At 34.2% G+C, this 18,864-nt stretch overlaps 1 protein-coding gene across 2 annotated transcripts; it reads right to left on the reverse strand.

Moving 5' to 3' along the window:
- Positions 1-3,554: 3,554 nt before the first annotated feature.
- Positions 3,555-18,391, reverse strand: LOC108339870 (protein ZINC INDUCED FACILITATOR-LIKE 1). Of its 2 annotated transcripts, XM_052878557.1 has the most exons (18): positions 18,350-18,391; positions 18,049-18,260; positions 16,329-16,369; positions 15,765-15,825; positions 15,571-15,673; positions 15,382-15,484; positions 15,178-15,231; positions 15,036-15,098; positions 14,831-14,880; positions 14,649-14,724; positions 14,243-14,428; positions 14,033-14,120; positions 5,037-5,122; positions 4,844-4,951; positions 4,666-4,710; positions 4,495-4,583; positions 4,264-4,307; positions 3,555-3,911 (listed from the first exon to the last, which is right to left on the reverse strand). In XM_052878557.1, the coding sequence occupies exons 2-18, from the start codon at positions 18,212-18,214 to the stop codon at positions 3,799-3,801; spliced, it is 1,476 nt and encodes a 491-aa protein (XP_052734517.1). In that variant the 5' UTR covers positions 18,215-18,260; positions 18,350-18,391; the 3' UTR covers positions 3,555-3,798. The 2 variants fall into 2 exon arrangements, with proteins under 2 accessions (XP_052734517.1, XP_017432580.1); XM_017577091.2 differs by having other exon boundaries at positions 18,049-18,386.
- Positions 18,392-18,864: the final 473 nt, after the last annotated feature.

An 18,864-nucleotide genomic window follows, 5' to 3' on the forward strand; every position in this document is an offset into this window, starting at 1 on the left:
TTTACTAATCAGAATTTGTTTTGCAATCAAGAGAAGATTGTTGTTTCCCTGTGCGTGTTGCAAAGAAGAAGAACTTGGTGTTCTTTGTATTTTGAGAAGGGTCTCAAAGGGATACTACAGTGAAGAGGATTGTGCATCTGCAGGGTGTTTTGTATGCTATATTAGATTGGTGTGAGTTAGAGAGGAGATTTACATTTTGACAGTGGGTCGTTGTAATTCCTTGTTGTAAAAACTCAAAATCTTTATAGTGGAAAGTCTTTCAATCTAAGATTGATTGAAAGTGACTAGATGTAGGCATTGAGGCTGAACCAGGATAAAAAGACTGTGTTTGTTTTCTATCATTAATCTCTCTCCTACATTATTTTTATAATTGTATTATGTGCATTTAAAGATCATATAAAGTTCCTAAAAAAATTCAACAAGAAACTATTTTTATTGTATATAAATTCACCCCCCTCTAGGTAAGAGAAACAAGCACTAGTACAAAAATTGCGTACAACGTCGAATATTTTGGGCTTTTAATGGCAAATTCGTGAACGACGTCACATCAAGAGACATTAAATTAACGTCGAATTTAAAAAATTCGACGCTAAATTAACGTCGAATTTTGTTAATATACGACATTAACTTAACATCGAATTTTGTCAATACACGACGTTAATCAATTTTTTTTTTAATTAATTGTGATCCTTTTTTACAACTCTACGAGACCTGAAAAACAGAAAAATAACAAATTTCAGTTTTTGGTATTTTATAAAGCAAGAACTATGAACGTGTAGTGTAGTATCAATAACAAATAACAATAACCAAGAACAAACAAGTTCAATTAAACAACAACAACAACAAACAAATTCAACAAATAATTTCTTTAAAACGAAAACGAAAACTAACATTCAAAAGGTGGGTTAGTCGGAATAAAGTGTTGTCACTAGTGAGAGAGAAAACAGAATGCACCTATGAAGGACAAGAGCAAGAAAGTAATCGGTCAAAAAAAAATCATACATAAAGTAGTTAATTAACATGCATTTGTATCAAATGATAGAAATATTACATGTGATGGTCGTCAAACTTCGTTCGAGAAAAGTTTGAGAAGAGAAGAGGGTCTCGCGCTAAGATAAAGTGAATCAATTTTCGAAGCTCAAAATTTTATTCAATTCACTAACCTTTTAACGTCTAATGCTGGGGCATTCAACATTTTATATCCTTTTACGTTGAATTACAATTCTAAACGACGTTTAATAATTGCATTTATTTACAAATATGTCACCGATTATTTTTAACGTTGGGTATTTAGTGGTTGGACGTTGAACACGTGACATTATATGTTGTTTTTGTACTAGTGAAGTCATATCTTTTCTTACATTGTACCTATTTAGGTACCACTAGAGATGGCAAATGAACTCATTCCCATAAGTATTGCTCAAACTCGTTTGTGTTTTGATTAGGAATCCTTGCATTGACTAGGTATGGGTATGGATAATAATTGATTTTTTCAATTAGGTATGAGAATGAAAATGGGTATGTACATACTTGCCCCGTCCTCGTTCTTGTGCCTGTTCTAAAATCTTTCTCCTCCTTATCTAGTTTCGTTTAAATTACTAAAATACTTATAGTTTATTAGGTAACCTAACACATAGACAAACATGTAATATTTCTCCTATCTTCTAATTATTTAGTTTGTTTATATTTATAAAACTCACATCTATTTTCAAGGTATTTTTCCTCTTATCCTTGATTACACGTTTTTTTGTTATATTGAATGGTGTATTGTCAATTTTAGTGAATAAAATAGATTTTAGGTCATACATTTAATTATTTTTACTTCCAAATATTTTTATTTATTGTTTATATATAATAAATTTTAACTCTTTCTTTTAAGTGTTCAATAGTGTAGGTCGTTCATTTACTAGGTAATATAAAAACTTGTTTTCTTTTATCTAAGTTTTATTTTAAAAAAAGTTGTTTTGATAAAAAAAAAACTTTCATTATCTCTCAACTGATCAACTATTATGATATTTAGAAAATTGTATCAGATCATTAATGTATTTTTCATCTTACCATAAATTTAGTTATACATTTTTTTACTTTGTGTAATTTTATTGAATGGTGTATCAAATTATTTATTATTTTACTTTGTTTTTAATTTTTATTTTGTTGTTTATTTTGACTATGTAAAATATTATTTTGATGATTTTTTTATATAATTATTTTTATTTTCAATTCTTTTTCATAAATGAAATTTGACCACAACTATTCCATAAAAAAATTTTATTTACTATAATATAGTAATTTGATGTTATTGACATAAGTCTTCTTTATACCATTTATAACATAAATTAAAACTAAAAAGAATATGTCTAAATTTAAATTATTATTTGTTTAATATATTTTTTCAATATAATATTTATCATGTATTAAAAAAGAGATTAATAAAGAAACATTTAAAATATTTTAAACTTGAATTTTGTTTTTATAATTTTTTAAAAATACTTTTACATTTTTGTTAACTTTTTATCAATACAATTTATACAAAATTTATAGATATTTTTTTTATAAAACTTTATTTATATTTATTGTGAAATATTTTATATTTTTTTTTAGTTGTTATTTGGTATTCTTCTAATTTCAAATTTATATCATTACAAATATTTAAATTTGTTTACTTGAATCATCTTTTATTGATTATATTTATATCTTTTATTGATGTAGTCCAACACATTTTGACATTTGAATTATTGATATAACACTCTCACATAAGTGATTTCTTTTGAATGACCATCCTCTGATGATAATAATAAGTGTTCCATCTCAAAATTTTGACACCTGTTTTTCTTTTATATCATTAAAAATTACTTGTTTGCTATAGTCTTTTTTAACCACAGGAAAATTCTAAATACTTCCAACACTATTTTTATAAACGAAAGAGAGAGAAATTATAACCACAATAACATGAAGACGAGATATGATTGTCTATTTTATTCTTATTTTTTTTTAAGTAGAAGAAAAGAGAATTAGGACACTTTTATATTTTGTCATACTACTTATTAAGTTTTTTTAATGATAAAATATAAATTTATTGTTTCTTCTCATTTATCAGTTGTTTTGTTCCATTTTCAAAAAAGAAAAAGGAATGTATTGTTTTTACTAGTTTCTCACTTGTTTTGTCTATATTTTTAAGAAGAAAAACTGGTAAATTCTTTTTTATTTATTACTTGAGAGTGAAACATTAATCAATATTTTTAGTAAATAAAGTTTTATTATTTGTAATGTAAATTTTTTTAATCAAAAAGAGAATTTTAAAATAAGTATATCTTTTCTTTAAGTCTTTATTATAATTAGATCAAGTTAACTAACTTTTAAGGAATATCAAATGAAATCTTAAACTATTATATTTTTTATAAACAATTTGACGTATTCCACTATAACTACAATATTTAATAGACGTCAAAAGTCTATTTTAACATAACCAAACAGTATAATATACAGTTAACCACTGCACCAACTTAAGAAAAGATACATTCACCACCTTCACAAATAATTTTAACATAACCAAATAACCAAACAATAATAATGTATAACATAAACTCACAAGTTTGATCAAGCTCATCCTAAAGATTGTTCATTTTTTTATCTGATTTTGTTTTTCTGTATGCCTTTTTACATTGAATAGGTGCCATAAAATCAGATTCATAATCATTAGTCCCAATTTATGACAAACTTGATGAACCTAAGTTACCATCACTGCCCTCAAGAGAGAACAAAAGCTAAGAGAAAGTTCTTCGGCAAATTTTATTGGTATCAGTGTAACTGATCTGTGTCCGTTTTCTTTTTTTCAACAAGGAATGGTTTGAACATCATTAGTAATCCAAGTGCTTCAACCAAGTTCAGGACAAAGAACATCATGTGTGTCCCTGCAAATAAATGTATAACACTAAGCTCATAGTAATATAATGCAACTGGTAAAAGAACCAATACTCTTGATAACTACTTTTACATTATATTTAGTGTAGCTATAAAATAGTTTCTACTCAAACAGAGCAAAAGTTTAGACAAAGAATTCACATTTGATTTGATCCAAAACCATTAAAATAATCGAAATGTTATATCTGACCTTGTTAGCACTCAGATTAAAAGTAACAACATATTTTATGCTTTCTGAATGTGAAAAGAAAAACTTTTGACATATAAAGTTACAAAAAGAGTGTTCCCATATGTTATATATGAAAGAAAAACCAGAACAAATAAATTAGCTGATCATCACACCTGGGAGGAATGAAGCATTCATCCGCTTCTGTGACCAAGTTAATCTGCATTCACCATCATCATATCAGAAAATTAGAGATTGAAAGTATATGGATAAAAACAAAACTCTGCTAATGAAATAATATTCAACTGTTGAAGTGTTTGTTCAGAACTAGTTAAACTGGTAGTGCACAGCCAACCCACACAGACTAGCTATTTTGGTATGGTTCTTTCAATCATAGGAAAACTTACATTGTACCACCTGCAGCAGGGCCAATAGCATTGAATAGAGACATGCATGTCATAGCAATTCCATTAGCGGCACCTCTTTGGTGTTGTTTCTGTTTTCCAAATCAACATGTTAGAAATCTGCTCTCCACAATTTTATAGAATCAGAGGACAAATAATTATCCAAAAAGTTACCACTGCTCGGTTTTGTAGAAGGATCAAACCGGTGGTAATGGTGATCTAGATAAAAATGAGTACATCAGTCAAATTTGTATCATACAGAAACAATTCCGAATCAAGTAAACTGGTTTAGTGGGTCTGCTATATTCCAGTTCTCAAACTCGCTAATAAATGATTACAGAATTGCACTTACAGACAGAATATTCCTTAGGATTGAAAACATACTTAGCACTATGTATAGTGCTAAGCCTGACAACAATGCTATGAAAGGGTAACTTTGCAAAAGAGGGATGGTTAATATCTGCATAAGGAAGCAAAGTAATAGGACATATTTCAAATAACAAAATGTGAAATAAAATAATTGCCTGAATCAGATGAAAACTCACAGATGAGACGCGGGCAACAGAAATAGGTCCAGTAGCTTTTTCCACAGATGGATATATGCCAATTTGGTAAATGATAAGTGAAAGACCTGAACATTTTCGAAGTCAGTGAATAACATCTGTTGTGGAATACGAATATACAGATCAACACTATGTAAAAAATTTTACATTTTTGTGTCTGTCAAACCCAAAGTACATCTTTTATATGAAATATAAAATGAGAGGGGTTAAAAAGTGAATTTTAAGTCCAACTTAACCCTTATAAAAGAGTAAAACATACATATATTGTGTTACGTACCTGAGATTGATACGTAACGATCCACCAACACAATAGACAATAAAGCCAAAAAATAAATGATAATGAACGAATGAATCTCTTTTATTGATGGTAATAACTGAATAAACAAAAGTAAACAATAATTTCGAGTATAACCTCCTTCAATTACTTTGGGAGTATAACCTCCCTCACAAGACGGTAGCCGCCTATCAACAACTCAATAATCAAAAGCATACTTTTAACCCTAGACTCTCCTTTTATTTATATTCATTATTTCCCAAATAAATATTTCCCTAGAATAAAATCTTTTCCTAAAATAAAATATGAATATTGTTTTAAATAAAATATTTCCCTATAATAAAATATTTCCCTGGAATAAAATATGAATATTGTTCTAAATAAAATATTTTCCTAAGATATATTCTTATTTACTATAATTATTTCTAAATATTTCCACCTATCCTAACTGATGACCAAGTTAGGATAGTCACTCTTCAACCGATCGGGTGTAGCTTCTGTTCGGCTTTGCTTCCCCTTGTAGGGATAAACTTAAATTTTAGGGATTCAATAAAATCTTATTTTATTGGTTTCGGGTTTAGTAATATTTGGTTTGATTTTGATAAAGATAAAATAGATATAGGTAGTTTTGATTTTCCTTTTATTTAGGAGAGTATTATTTTATTTTATTGATATAAGATAGAGATACATTAAGTAGATTTTATTTTAAGTTAGTTGATATTCTATTGTTAGTTTTTATTATTTGTACTTGGCCCAAGACCCTATTTGCACCTATTTAAAGGTTGCCAAGGTTCAATGAAAAGTAACCCTAGTGAATTGAAGAGTATTATTATTTGTATGGGTCACGTTTTTTCCAATAGTGGTGTCAGAGCTTTATGCTTTGAGTATAGAGAGAGATAGAAATTAAGAGAGAGGAGAGAGTGAGAGAAAAAGTGAGTGCTTGATTTTTTTGTGAGAGAGATGACAAAGGTATTCAATGGGATGAGTGTGGCACAATTTTCGAAAAATACCAATTACGACAGTTGGTCTTTGCAGATGAAGGTTCTTCCTGGATCCCAAGACATATGGGACATAATGGAGGACGAGTACATTGAACCCGCACATGATGAGTATCAGATAGTGAACCAGATTGCTACATTGAAAAAGACACGAGTGAAAGATAGATCGGCTTTGTACTTTCTGTATAATGCAGTGGATGAATCTAGATTCGAGAAAATAGCTAATGCAAAGTTAGCAAAAGAAGCATGAGAAATTCTGAAGGTGGCATACAAAGGAGATACTCGCGTGATGCAGGTTCGAGTACAAGCTCTCAGAAGAGAGTTTGAACATATGGAGATGGATGAAAATGAGGGAGTTGCCGAGTTTATAACTCGAGTGCAGAAAATGGCCAACCAACTCGGAATGAATGGAGAAGAGGTTTCTCCTAATCGGGTTGAAGAAAAGATCTTGAGAAATCTGACGGATGATTTTGAAAGTATCGTGGTCATTATTGAAGAGACAAAGGATTTGTTAACTCTCATTGTGGAGGAGTTAGCTGGGTCATTAAAAGCCCACGAATTGAGGAAGAAAAAGAAAAGGAGGGAACCCGACGATCAAGCACTACAGGTACAGTTTGACTCGAATAAATCTCGGATTACTCAGAGCCAAGGTCCTGGCGGCAGAGGGCGAGGAGGCAGAGGACGAGGTGGACGTGGCCGAGGTAATTTTGAGAATGATGATGAAGAGCAAACCGGTCAGCAGAATTGGCGTGACCGAGGACAAGGGAAAGGTCGAGGAGATAGGTCAGGAGTTGAATGTTTTAAGTGTGGAAAGTATGGCCACTATGCAAATGAGTGTAGATCAAACAAGTGCTACAATTGTGGTAAGGTAGGCCATATTGCAAAGTATTGCAAGACCGAGACAAAGGGGGAGACAAATCTCCTTACTGAAGATGTTGAAGAAGAGTGTGGAATCTTGTTGATGGAAAAGAGCTCGAATGCAATGGACATGGAGAGCCCGATCCCAACAATAGATGAAGTGATCTCAGTAAAGGATGCAACAATTGTGGAGAAGGAAAATCTGGAGAAAGAACTCAAACAAAAAGATGAAGAGATTCAGCGGATAGGGAGGCTTCTAGATGAACAGAGGGTTGAGCTTGAGGAGTTGAAGAAGGCGACTCTTGAAAAGGAAGAGAAAGCATATAACATTCATGAACCAGATAAAAATAGGGAAGAAGAAGATGAAGAAGAGATAAAGGCTGATGAGATTTCTACCAACTCGGTATGGTATCTAGATATTGGGACAACCAATCATATGTGTGGAAACGAGAATTTTTTTATAAACTCACCAAGGTGGAGGCCAAATTTATGTCTTTCGGAGATGACTCTAAGGTGGTCGTGAAAAGGCGTGGAACAATTCAACATATGCAAAAGAATGGATGAGTTGGAGAGATTAGGGATGTTTACTATATTCTGGAGTTGAAAAGCAATATTTTAAGCATGAGTCAGATAATTGAAAAAGGTAATTCAATTTTTATGAAGGACCAGGTATTGTATTTAAAGGATAAGCATGGTCGTCTAACAACCCAGGTAAAAGCAAAGAAGAACCGGTTGTATGAGCTGGAGCTAAAAATCTTGGAGAGAAGATGCAAACCCGGAGGGGGATGATGCACATGGAAAGCTGAATGAAGGAAGGAAGAATTTAAGTTTATGGGGGAGTTTGTTGGGAAAAACTTAAACTTTAGGGATTCATTAAAATCTTATTTTATTAGTTTTGGGTTTAGTACTAATTGGTTTGATTTTGATAAAGATAAAATAGATATAGGTAGTTTTGATTTTCCTTTTATTTAGGAGAGTATTATTTTATTTTATTGATATAAGATAGAGATAGATTAAGCAGATTTTATTTTAAGTTAGTTGATATTCTATTGTTAGTTTTTATTATTTATACTTGGCCCAAGGTCCTATTTGCACCTATTTAAAGGTTGCCAAAGTTCAATGAAAAGTAACCCTAATGAAATGAAGAGTATTATTATTTGTGTGGGTCACGTTTTTCCCAATACCCACCCTACCGTTCGGCTCCAGCTCTTCACCGCCTTTTACCGTTCAGCTTGACCTCTTCCCGCCTTCCACCGTTCTTCTTGCTTCCTATCGTTCGGCGCCCCCTTGTCTCCTACCGTTCGGCTCCCTTCTATCCTATTACCCAGTATCCTATCATCTTATGTGTGGGAATAGACATTAATCGATAGTTCGATAACAACATATTAGGGGGCAGAACAATAAATCTATTAGAATAATTACTGTTACATATCATCATTAAGGCTAGTCTGCTAGACCAGTAATGAGTAGTACCTAGTTCTGTACCTAGAGGTATAGTGTTGTACCTAGAGGTCTAGTGCAGACTCTTGGTGTTCCATGTACTCTTGCTTTTCAATATATATAGAAGATAATGAGAGGATCAGTTAAGCCCTCAAGAATATATTTTTACAGTTCTTAATCTCAAGTTGGTATCAAAGCAGGTTCATCCTGCTCTGGTTTCTGTCTTGGGTTGTCTACCAGCATTGTCATTGTCGTTCGCATCTGTCCGGTGCCCTTTGTCGTTGTTCGTGGTTGTCTTGTCACTACCTGCAGCATTCAACTACAGTTTAAAGCTCTTTAACTTGGTTCTCTGCCATCTCACATCTGTTCGTCACTGTCCACCACCGTCCGCCGTCCCTGTTCTGTCCGGCGACCACTGGATCTGGTTCGTCTCTTCAAGCGACGACCACCCCCACCGATGCCGGAGTCTGATTCTCCTCCACGCTCCGCCACACGTCGCTTCTTTGTGCCCTGCGAATAGGCGCGTACTGTTCACGCGCCGCCCTTTGCCCGTCGGAAGGTCACCGCGACACCTCCATAATTGTCGCCTGAGCCTCCTCTCTCTTTTCTGACCCTCAAAATCCTACGTCAGTGAAGTCCAGAAGCTCCCCTTGAAGAAAACTCTAAGAAACCCTCTCAGTTTTTTGGTTCCTCACTGCCACGTTTTTTCTTTCTCCTATTTCTATCAAGAATGGCGTTTGGAAGTGTTCTTTCTTTCTCTGGAAGTCCCTCCATTACTTTCGAAAAGCTAAACGGAAAGAATTATCTGTCTTGGTCTGATGCCGTGGAAATGTGGTTCCTTGGTCAAGGACATTATGACCACCTTGAGCAGGATGGAAGCCAAGTACCTTCTGAAAAGGCTGAACAATGGAAACAAGCAGATTTCCAATTGTGTGCCCTATTGTGGCAATCTGTGGAACCCCGACTTTTGATATCTCTTAGAGCCTTCAAAACATGTCACTCTTTTTGGAAGAAAACTCAAAGCATTTATGCTAATGATATTCAACATCTCTATGATACAGGAAACAAGCTTGCATGTCTCAAAATGACGAACCATGATATGGTCTCCTTCATGACTAAAGCCCAAGCAGTTGTGGAAGAGTTGAGAATGTTCTTGGAAGTGGAATCTTCGGAAGACATCAAGAAGAATCTTGACAAGTATTATATGGTGATGATCCTCCGTGCTTTACATCCAGATTTGAATCATATCAGAGATCAACTTCTGACAAGTCATGAGGTCCCTTCCTTGGAAGCATTGACCACACGTCTTCTTCGTGTTCCAGTGCCTCAATCTCAGGAAGCTCATGAAATAATGGAACCATCTGTCATGGTTTCCACACGAGGAAGAGGAGGACGTGGCACTAGAGGAGGAGCACGTGGAGGTCGGGGACGTCCACAATGCAATTAATGTAAGAGGGTGGGTCACACCCAAGAAAACTGCTACTCCTTGCATGGTTTTCCTTCAAAAGCCGCCAATATCTCTAAGGCCGAAAATCCCACTTCCAACTCCAAGTTCACTGAGGAAGAGTATCAAGAGTATCAGCAGTTAAAGTCTAACAGCTTGGCCCAATCATCTCAATCCCCAAGTACATCCACAGCTTGCATTTCTCAATCCATGAAAGGTCAAAATTCATGGGTAATTGACTCGGGTGCTTCTGATCACATCTCTAGTAATACCTCATTGTTCTCAACCCTTTCCCTCCAAGAAAAACCCCATTTCATTACCCTTGCAAATGACTCTAAAACTTGTTCAAAGGGAGTCGGTCAAGTCTCCCTGTCTCCCTCTCTCATTATGAAATCTGTTCTTTTTGTCCCTAATTGTCCATTCAATTTACTTTCCTTAAGTCAGTTAACCAAAATGTTACATTGTTCAATAACTTTTGATTCAAAATCTTTTGTTATACAGGAGCGTGGCTCGGGGAAACAGATTGAAGAAGGATATGAAGCTGGAGGTTTATACCATTTTGGATCTCGTCAACGTGTATCCTGTGTTGCAGTTCTTCCCCTTAAAGTGTTACATGACCGATTTGGCCATCCTCGCTTGTCAAAGTTAAAAAAAATGTGTCCTGAACTTAGTGGTCTTCAGACTTTAGAATGTGAGTCTTGTCAACTAGGAAAACATGTTAGATTTATCTTTCCTAAAAGGTCTCAATCAATGTGTAATTCTAGTTTTTCTATTATTCATTCTGATGTCTGGGGACCTAGTCGCATTTCTTTTTTTGGTTTTAGGTATTTTGTTACATTTATTGATGAGTATTCTAGAAGTACTTCGGTTTATCTAATGAAAGATCGCTTTGAATTGTTACCCACCTTCACATCCTTTTTGAATGAAATCAAGAACTAATTTGGTCAAGTAATTAAAATCTTAAGAAGTGATAATGCTAAAGAGTATTTCGCCTCCACTTTTTCTGCAATCCTTAGCTCCCATGGTATTTTGCATCAGTCCACTTGTCCTCATACACCCCAGCAAAATGGTATAACCGAAAGAAAAAATAGACACTTGGTTGAAACTACTCGTACCCTTTTGTTTGGTGCCCATATTCCTGTTCATCATTGGGGGGATGCCATCTTAACTGCATGTTTTCTTATTAATAGGATGCCCTCCTCCTCTCTCAATAATAAATTCCCTTTCTCCATTCTTTTTCTCAATGATCCTCTCTTTCACACCCCTCCTCGAGTTTTTGGTTGTGTTTGTTTTGTTCACGACATGTCTCCGGGGTTAGACAAGCTCTCCGCTCGTGCGATCAAATGTGTCGTTTTAGGCTATTCTCGGCTTCAAAAAGGGTACCGATGTTACTCTCCTGAAACCAAGAAGTACTACATGTCTGTCAATGTTACATTCTTTGAACAAACACCTTTCTTCTCTCCATCTGTTCAAGATGTTCATATCCTCCAACAGGTCCTTCCTCTTCCAGTGGTTGAGTCTAATATCTCCAATGTCTCAGTCAATCCAAGTCATGCTCAAGGTCCTCCCGAACCTTCCTCTCCACATATTGATATCTTCCGCCACAATACCCCGATTGGTAGTCCTCTTCTAGAAAATGGTGGATCTCCTCCTTCAGATTCTTCTCCCTAACCGCCTCCTACCACGCCTCCTGGTGAAAATGATTCTTCTCCCATTTATAATTTTCTTAGCTATCACAGATTGTCGCCCTCTTTTTATTCCCTTTTATCCTCAGTGTCTTCTGTGGTTATACCCAAAAATGTGAAAGAAGCACTTGATCATCCTGGATGGCGACAAGCCATGATTGCAGAAATGCAGGCTCTTAACCACAGTAATACTTGGGAGCTTGTGTCACTTCCCCCGGGCAAAAAGGCTGTTGGTTGTCGATGGGTATATGCAGTTAAAGTCGGCCCTAATGGTGACATTGATAGGCTAAAAGCCCGATTAGTTGCAAATGTGTACACTCAGGTTTATGGCCTTGATTATTGTGACACCTTTTCTCCCGTGGCCAAGATGACTACCATTCATCTTTTCTTCGCAATGATAGCCATTCGTCATTGGCCACTTCATCAATTGGATATCAAAAATGCCTTTCTCCATGGTGATCTTGAGGAAGAAGTTTATATGGAGCAACCTCCTGGGTTTGTTGCTCAGGGGGAGTCTGGTATGGTTTGCAAATTGCACCGATCTCTATATGGGCTCAAGCAATCACCACGTGCTTGGTTTGGAAAATTCAGCTCCATTGTTCAAAAATTTGGGCTAAAACGCAGTGAAGCAGATCACTCAGTCTTTTATTATCATTCGTCTCTCGGGAAATGTGTTTACTTAATAGTATATGTTGATGATATAGTCATTACAGAAAATGATACTGCTGGAATATCTCAATTGAAGGAGTACTTGTGTAGACATTTCCAAACCAAGGATCTTGGAAGCCTTAAATACTTCTTAGGCATTGAAGTAGCTCAGTCAAAAGATGGAGTTGTAATCTCTCAAAGGAAGTATGCTCTGGATATTTTGCGAGAAACAAGCATGATTGATTGTAGACCGGTTGACAGTCCTATGGACCCAAATCAAAAATTAACAGCAGAAGAAGGTGAGTTATTCTCCAACCCGGAGAGATATCGGAGGCTAGTTGGAAAACTAATCTATCTCACTATTACAAGGCCGGATCTATCTTTTGCAGTTGGAGTGGTTAGTCAGTTCATGCAAGCTCCATGTGTTGGTCATTGGAATGCTATCATTCACATTCTTAAGGTATGTGAAAAAGGCTCCCGGGCAAGGGCTATTATATGAAGAAAAATGAAGCCTTCAGGTATCAAGATATTGTGATGCTGATTGGGCAGGTTCTCCTATTGATAGACGATCTACTACTGGATATTGTGTTTTCCTTGGAGGAAACATTATCTCATGGAAAAGTAAGAAACAAAATGTAGTGACTCGATCAACAACTGAAGCTGAATATAGGGCAATGGCGTCACTAACATGTGAACTTATATGGGTGAAACAGTTCCTTCAAGAGCTTAGCTTCTGTGACATCCAGAGTATGAAGATGTATTGTGATAACCAAGTTGCTCTTCACATTGCATCAAATTCAATGTTTCACGAGAGAACTAAACATATAGAAATTGATTGTCATTTTGTTCGGGAAAAGTTATTGTCAAAAGAAATATGTACCGAGTTTGTTGGATCAAATGACCAACTTGCAGATGTGTTGACCAAGTCATTAAGGGGACCTCGGATTGAATTTATTTGTTCCAAGCTTGGTACATACAATCTGTATGCTCCAGCTTGAGGGAGAGTGTTAGAATAATTATTGTTACATATCATCATTAAGGCTAGTCTGCTAGACCAGTAACGAGTAGTAACTAGTTCTGTACCTAGAGGTCTAGTGTTGTACCTAGAGGGCTAGTGCAGACTCTTGGTGTTCCATGTACTCTTGCTTTTCAATATATATAGAAGATAATGAGAGGGATCAGTTAAGCCCTCAAGAATATATTTTTACAGTTCTTAATCTCAAGTAAATCCAACAAACATTTTCCTATGATAGTTTGTATTTATGACTTTGATACCAAGAAGTGAATTTTAAATTAAATTCAATTTTAGATGTAAAACTTCCAATAATATATATATCTGAAAAGATGTGTTCTCATTATATGTCCAATTTGACCTAACAATGTACAACCAAATTATAGTAACTTCTTCATATCAAAATAATGTTTACCATATATGCACAAAAAATATATGATACCTGAGATGGCGATAACATTTTATACTTATGTGAAGTTTGTGAACCCAAGTCAGTAAAATTCAGCAAGACCAGTTAGAAAAACAGTTGCAAGCATCTATCATCTGGCCTAATGTAAACTTATAAAATTTGAGTCCAACAGTAATTAGAATCTATTGTTTTTTTTTTCCAGAGATGCACCTGATATTGAAAGAACATTACCGACATCATCAGTAGTAAAGTTTAAACCCCCAAGCCTTTGAGGACTAACAGCCCATAACGAGAAAACCTAAAGAAAGCAGGAAGGATGAATGTTGTTCACTTAGAAACACATGGAAAAAAGCAGGAAATATCCAAACAAGATATATAAGGACATGCATAGAAATCTTTTAACCTCATTGAGTATCATACCTCTAGATAAGCAACTTCAAGAAGTGAGAAAATGCAATATGGAATGATAGATGACATTAATGGCCAATTAAGGAAGAGGTTTTCGTTCTTTTGGATCTTTTCAATGCCACCACCACTGCTTCCATTTTCCAAAGCTTTTGCATCATCTATGGATTCATCACTACAATTGTGCTTGTGGAGTGTTTCCTGCAGGTATTTTACCAACAATATTGTTTCAGTAGATGAACTAAAAGAGTATAAGAAGCAAAGAAAAAGTGCGGATAAGCTGAGAAAGGCATACACAAGAAGGATTTTTCATGATAAAATGTCATCCTTAAAATGTTAAAATAACATGCACCATACATAATAAAGAGGATAACAAAATGTTTAGTCAATGAAAACATATGAGGGATTGTAAGATACATACTGGAATCCAGATGCAGCCAATAGCTACTACAAATGCAAGTGCTGACATTACAAAGCTGGGTAGGAAGTATGGGAACCTGCAAAATGATTCATGTTTGGGAAAATGAAATCAGCACATCATTAAATGATAAAAGGGTAGAAAGAAAAAGGAGAGATGAAAATTGAATCCAAAATACTACTTACTTATCCCAAAAGGAATCCTTTGGAAATATTTGAGGGTACTTTTCTACCGGCTACAATTAAATTTTTCCAATGTATTAGAAAATGACAGATGAATTATTTCAAGCGTCTCTGTTCCTCAACTAAATACACAATTTGAGGTGTCAAAACAACTGTTAGAAACTAATATCTACCATATGCTCCAGATGAAAAAGAATATAAATAGTACCTTAGACAAATAGCCTCCCAATGCAGGACCAATAACTAAACCTACTCCCCAAGCTGAACTTACCTAAACCCAAATCACAAATTCAATTACTAATGTGGAAAATCAGTTCTAAGAACTAGGTAGAATAGCTAGTGAAGCTTACTGTTGAGAGTCCAAGAGCTTGGTGTTCTTCTCGAAGAAGTTCAGTAGTATAGGCCTGTTGAATAAATAAGTTAGGAAAATAGATGTACTAATGGAAATTGAATGAGATTGAACAAGCTAAATGTGCACAAATTCAAAATTGGTATCCAAGTACTTGTGGATGAAACATGAAATTGGTAACTGTTTGGAGTGGAAAATATGATACCTTCACTGGTCCAATCAAACAATTTAAACTTCCCAGAAGAAACCTCACGATAAGAGCCATCCAAAAACTTGTGCTAAGGGCAAATAGTGTGTTGAAAATGACGCTGAAATCAAGTAAGCATTGATGATTATAGGAAACTTCAAAGCAAAACATAAAGAAAGCATGCAATTCATTGACTTATATACTTACACTGAAATAATTGATATAATTATAACAGGTTTTCGTCCAATGCGATCAGCTATAGTTCCCCAAAATAAAGATGTCAAACATCTGCCAAGCATGTATACAGAACCTGCAACATTTTGTATCATGCAGACATCACAAATAAATCGCTTACAAGAATTGAAGACTTCAAAAAATGAAAATACTAGAAGAAATCTTACCCAAATAACCAGCGTAAAAACTAATATCAGCTTCTGTTTTTGCAATATTAAAATCCCTTACCTGAAAATAAATTTTAAATCATTGAGGACATGTGCACCAACATAAAGTTAATCATTAATCAGTTTTATTTCTTGAGTAACTCATAACAAATAACAAAAAAGGAGGAAGAACAATAACCAATTAAAAATTGACTTTGGCGCATTTAACAGTTGCATTTATCAGTCTTTAACAGTTCTAATTAATGAGTCAGAATTACTTCTAAATTATGTAGATTGAACATTATGTAGTTCGTGAGAGTTAAACTCGTTCTATTTCTGTCTAAATTAATAACCTCCTATTCAACATAGCTTAAATGCACCCTTTTCAACAACCGACAAACACAACTAAGAGAATAGTTGTTGTGACAAAGATTTAAAAGAAAAATTATGTAACCAATTATTTATATTATATATAAAACTACTGAAACAATGACTTGATAACTGTGTATTCAGACAACTTCCAACAATGTCGCAAAACCATAGATTACATCGAGTGAAATGTTACAGTAAACCCTTTAAACTCACCATGAAATAAACGAATGGAAAGAGAGATGATATTGGCAATGCTGTACAGAACAGAATAAAGTGACATCAGCAATTGATTCAGAGCATCAAAACACCAATTTTCATTCAAAACCCTAAAATCAAAAGTCCCATAAATGGTATTAATATATTGAAACTCAAAATTAATGGTGAGGAATTAGCTTAGAAAAATCTACTACAAATGCGACTAATACACAGGCAGAAAACGACAACGGTTATATCCTCAAAACTCGGTTTTTTTCAGATCTAGGCATATTTTGGACATAAATTACAAAAATAGTCAAATTTAAAGAAGTTGTGCTCCTCTCACGACTTCTGCGCAGCTTTGATAAGTGAAAGTCATCGGCTTTCGGAAGGAGTCCAATGTGATATAATTGATAACAATACATACGTAATCAAGTACATTCATTATAAAAATTCAAACTCGCACCACACGTGATATTATCGTATACAGCCCACCAAAGTCTGATACACCTCGACCAGAGTTCGACCAAAGACTGATATAGCTTAATCAAGATTTCATACAGCTCAACCAAAGTCTGTTATAGTCTGGTCAAGGTCTGCATAGCTCAGTCATAGTATGGTAGAACTCGATCAAAATATGATATAACTTAATCAAAGTTTAATTTGACTCGACCAATATATGATGCAATTCGACAATTTGGTCAAGTTATATCAGACCAGATCTTGACCCAACTGTGTCAAACCTTAATCGAACTATCTGTGTTAATATGAAGTGTGACACAAGTTTAAATTTTTATAGTAAATGTAATCAATTATATATATATATATATATATATATATATATATATATATATATATATATATATATATACGATAATCCATTAGGTCACATGAAAGTTGTTTCAAAGACCAATGACTTTCACTTTTTAAGACGGTTAGCGGAAGTAATGTGGGAATACACGACTTTTTTTATTTGAATTCGTGGAGACTATACCACATGTCTATTTTCATAATTTTTTTCAAATTTGTATATTTTAGTAATTTGTGTATGAGATTTGACTATGTAAAATAAATAAATAAAAAAATAAAAAAAATAATAAAAAACCTGAAATCTCAAACAACGGGAAAGTCACCTAAACATTTTTACCAATACAATTTTTCATCCAATAAAATAAGAAAAAAAATACTTTACATTTTACGCATTATTTTCTCTCTTTCATTAAAAAAACATGGGAAATGAATGTAGGTACCTACCATTCTCCATAAAATATATCTGAGCATTCAGAGAAAGATCAACCACTCACCCTAAGAGTTGACCTTTTTCCTGCTTTTCTTCAAGAAAAGAAAAAGGATGAACTGAAGTTTTTAGTATGTGTATGAGTTGCGCTACAAGATTTGAGAGACTAAAAGTTCTAACAAGAAAACTGTTGGATTTGAATCAATAATAAGAATAAATGACAATAACTTGAAAAAGAAAGAACTTTTATTAAAACTGTTAGCAAAATACAATGTAGTTACTATACACATAAAGTTCTTTTATGTAGAGAACCTAAGAAACAGAAACGATCGTTAAGCTAAACATAGTTTAATAAGTGCGTTAGAATAAAGCTCCAGTAATAGATGTGATATGTTCTTGTCTTGTGTTCTTTTCAGTAAAGGAATGACTTGAGAGCCAATGAATACAAAAAGCAGAAGCAACTTTTGTAGTATAACAGTGAAAAGAGAGTGAAATGCTTACAAGCACAGAGCACGAGCATCCACACGACGAAAAGCTTTGTGAAGAGTACAGAACGTCCCTCACTCAACTCTTTCGCTTCATCCACTTTACAACCGGGGCAGTTCTCGTAGTATTTCTTCTTCTTCTTCTTCTCCAACAATGGCCGTTCAACATTCGTCTCTTCCATGTTTCTGAGATAACCCCACCACTGGTTTCTCTGTGCTCCCTTTTTCCTACACATTTTACATACAGCATAATTCAAACCCAGAAAAGATCATCGTTTCGTAAACTACCAGTCAAAGTCACTTTTTCGTAAACATACACACGACCAAAGAGAACACTCTCGGACCTTGTTGTAGGTTTGGCGGTGCAAGAATGAACATCACACGTCCTTCTTTATACTCTAAAACTAATTAGGAATTGTATAAGAGCTAAAAAATTGAAACTTCAAATATTTAATTTTTCTAATTTTAAAGAAAGTATATAGAATTTAATGACTCAAATGTAGTTGTGCGACCACTCCTTCCCCACAAATTACTCTCATTTAATGACTCAAATGTAGTTGTCCTCAGTTTGGTTGACAAATCTCAATTTAGTCCCTCGTTACATAAGCGTTTGAAATGGGTTTTTACTTTTAAATTTTTAGTCAAATTAGTCCCTTCTGTTAAATATAACCAAACAGAGTTAATGGAATGATGATGTGGCAGAATGCGATGATAACGTATTATTCTTATATTATATGCACATTGATGTGTTAGAAGTTAAACTGGATATTAAAGATTAAGTATTTGAAATGAGAAAAAAGTCGATTTAGGGCCTTTTCTTTTCTGCTAATCA

The sequence above is a fragment of the Vigna angularis genome, chromosome 5 (assembly GCF_016808095.1).
Source record: "Vigna angularis cultivar LongXiaoDou No.4 chromosome 5, ASM1680809v1, whole genome shotgun sequence".
Lineage (NCBI taxonomy): Eukaryota > Viridiplantae > Streptophyta > Magnoliopsida > Fabales > Fabaceae > Vigna > Vigna angularis.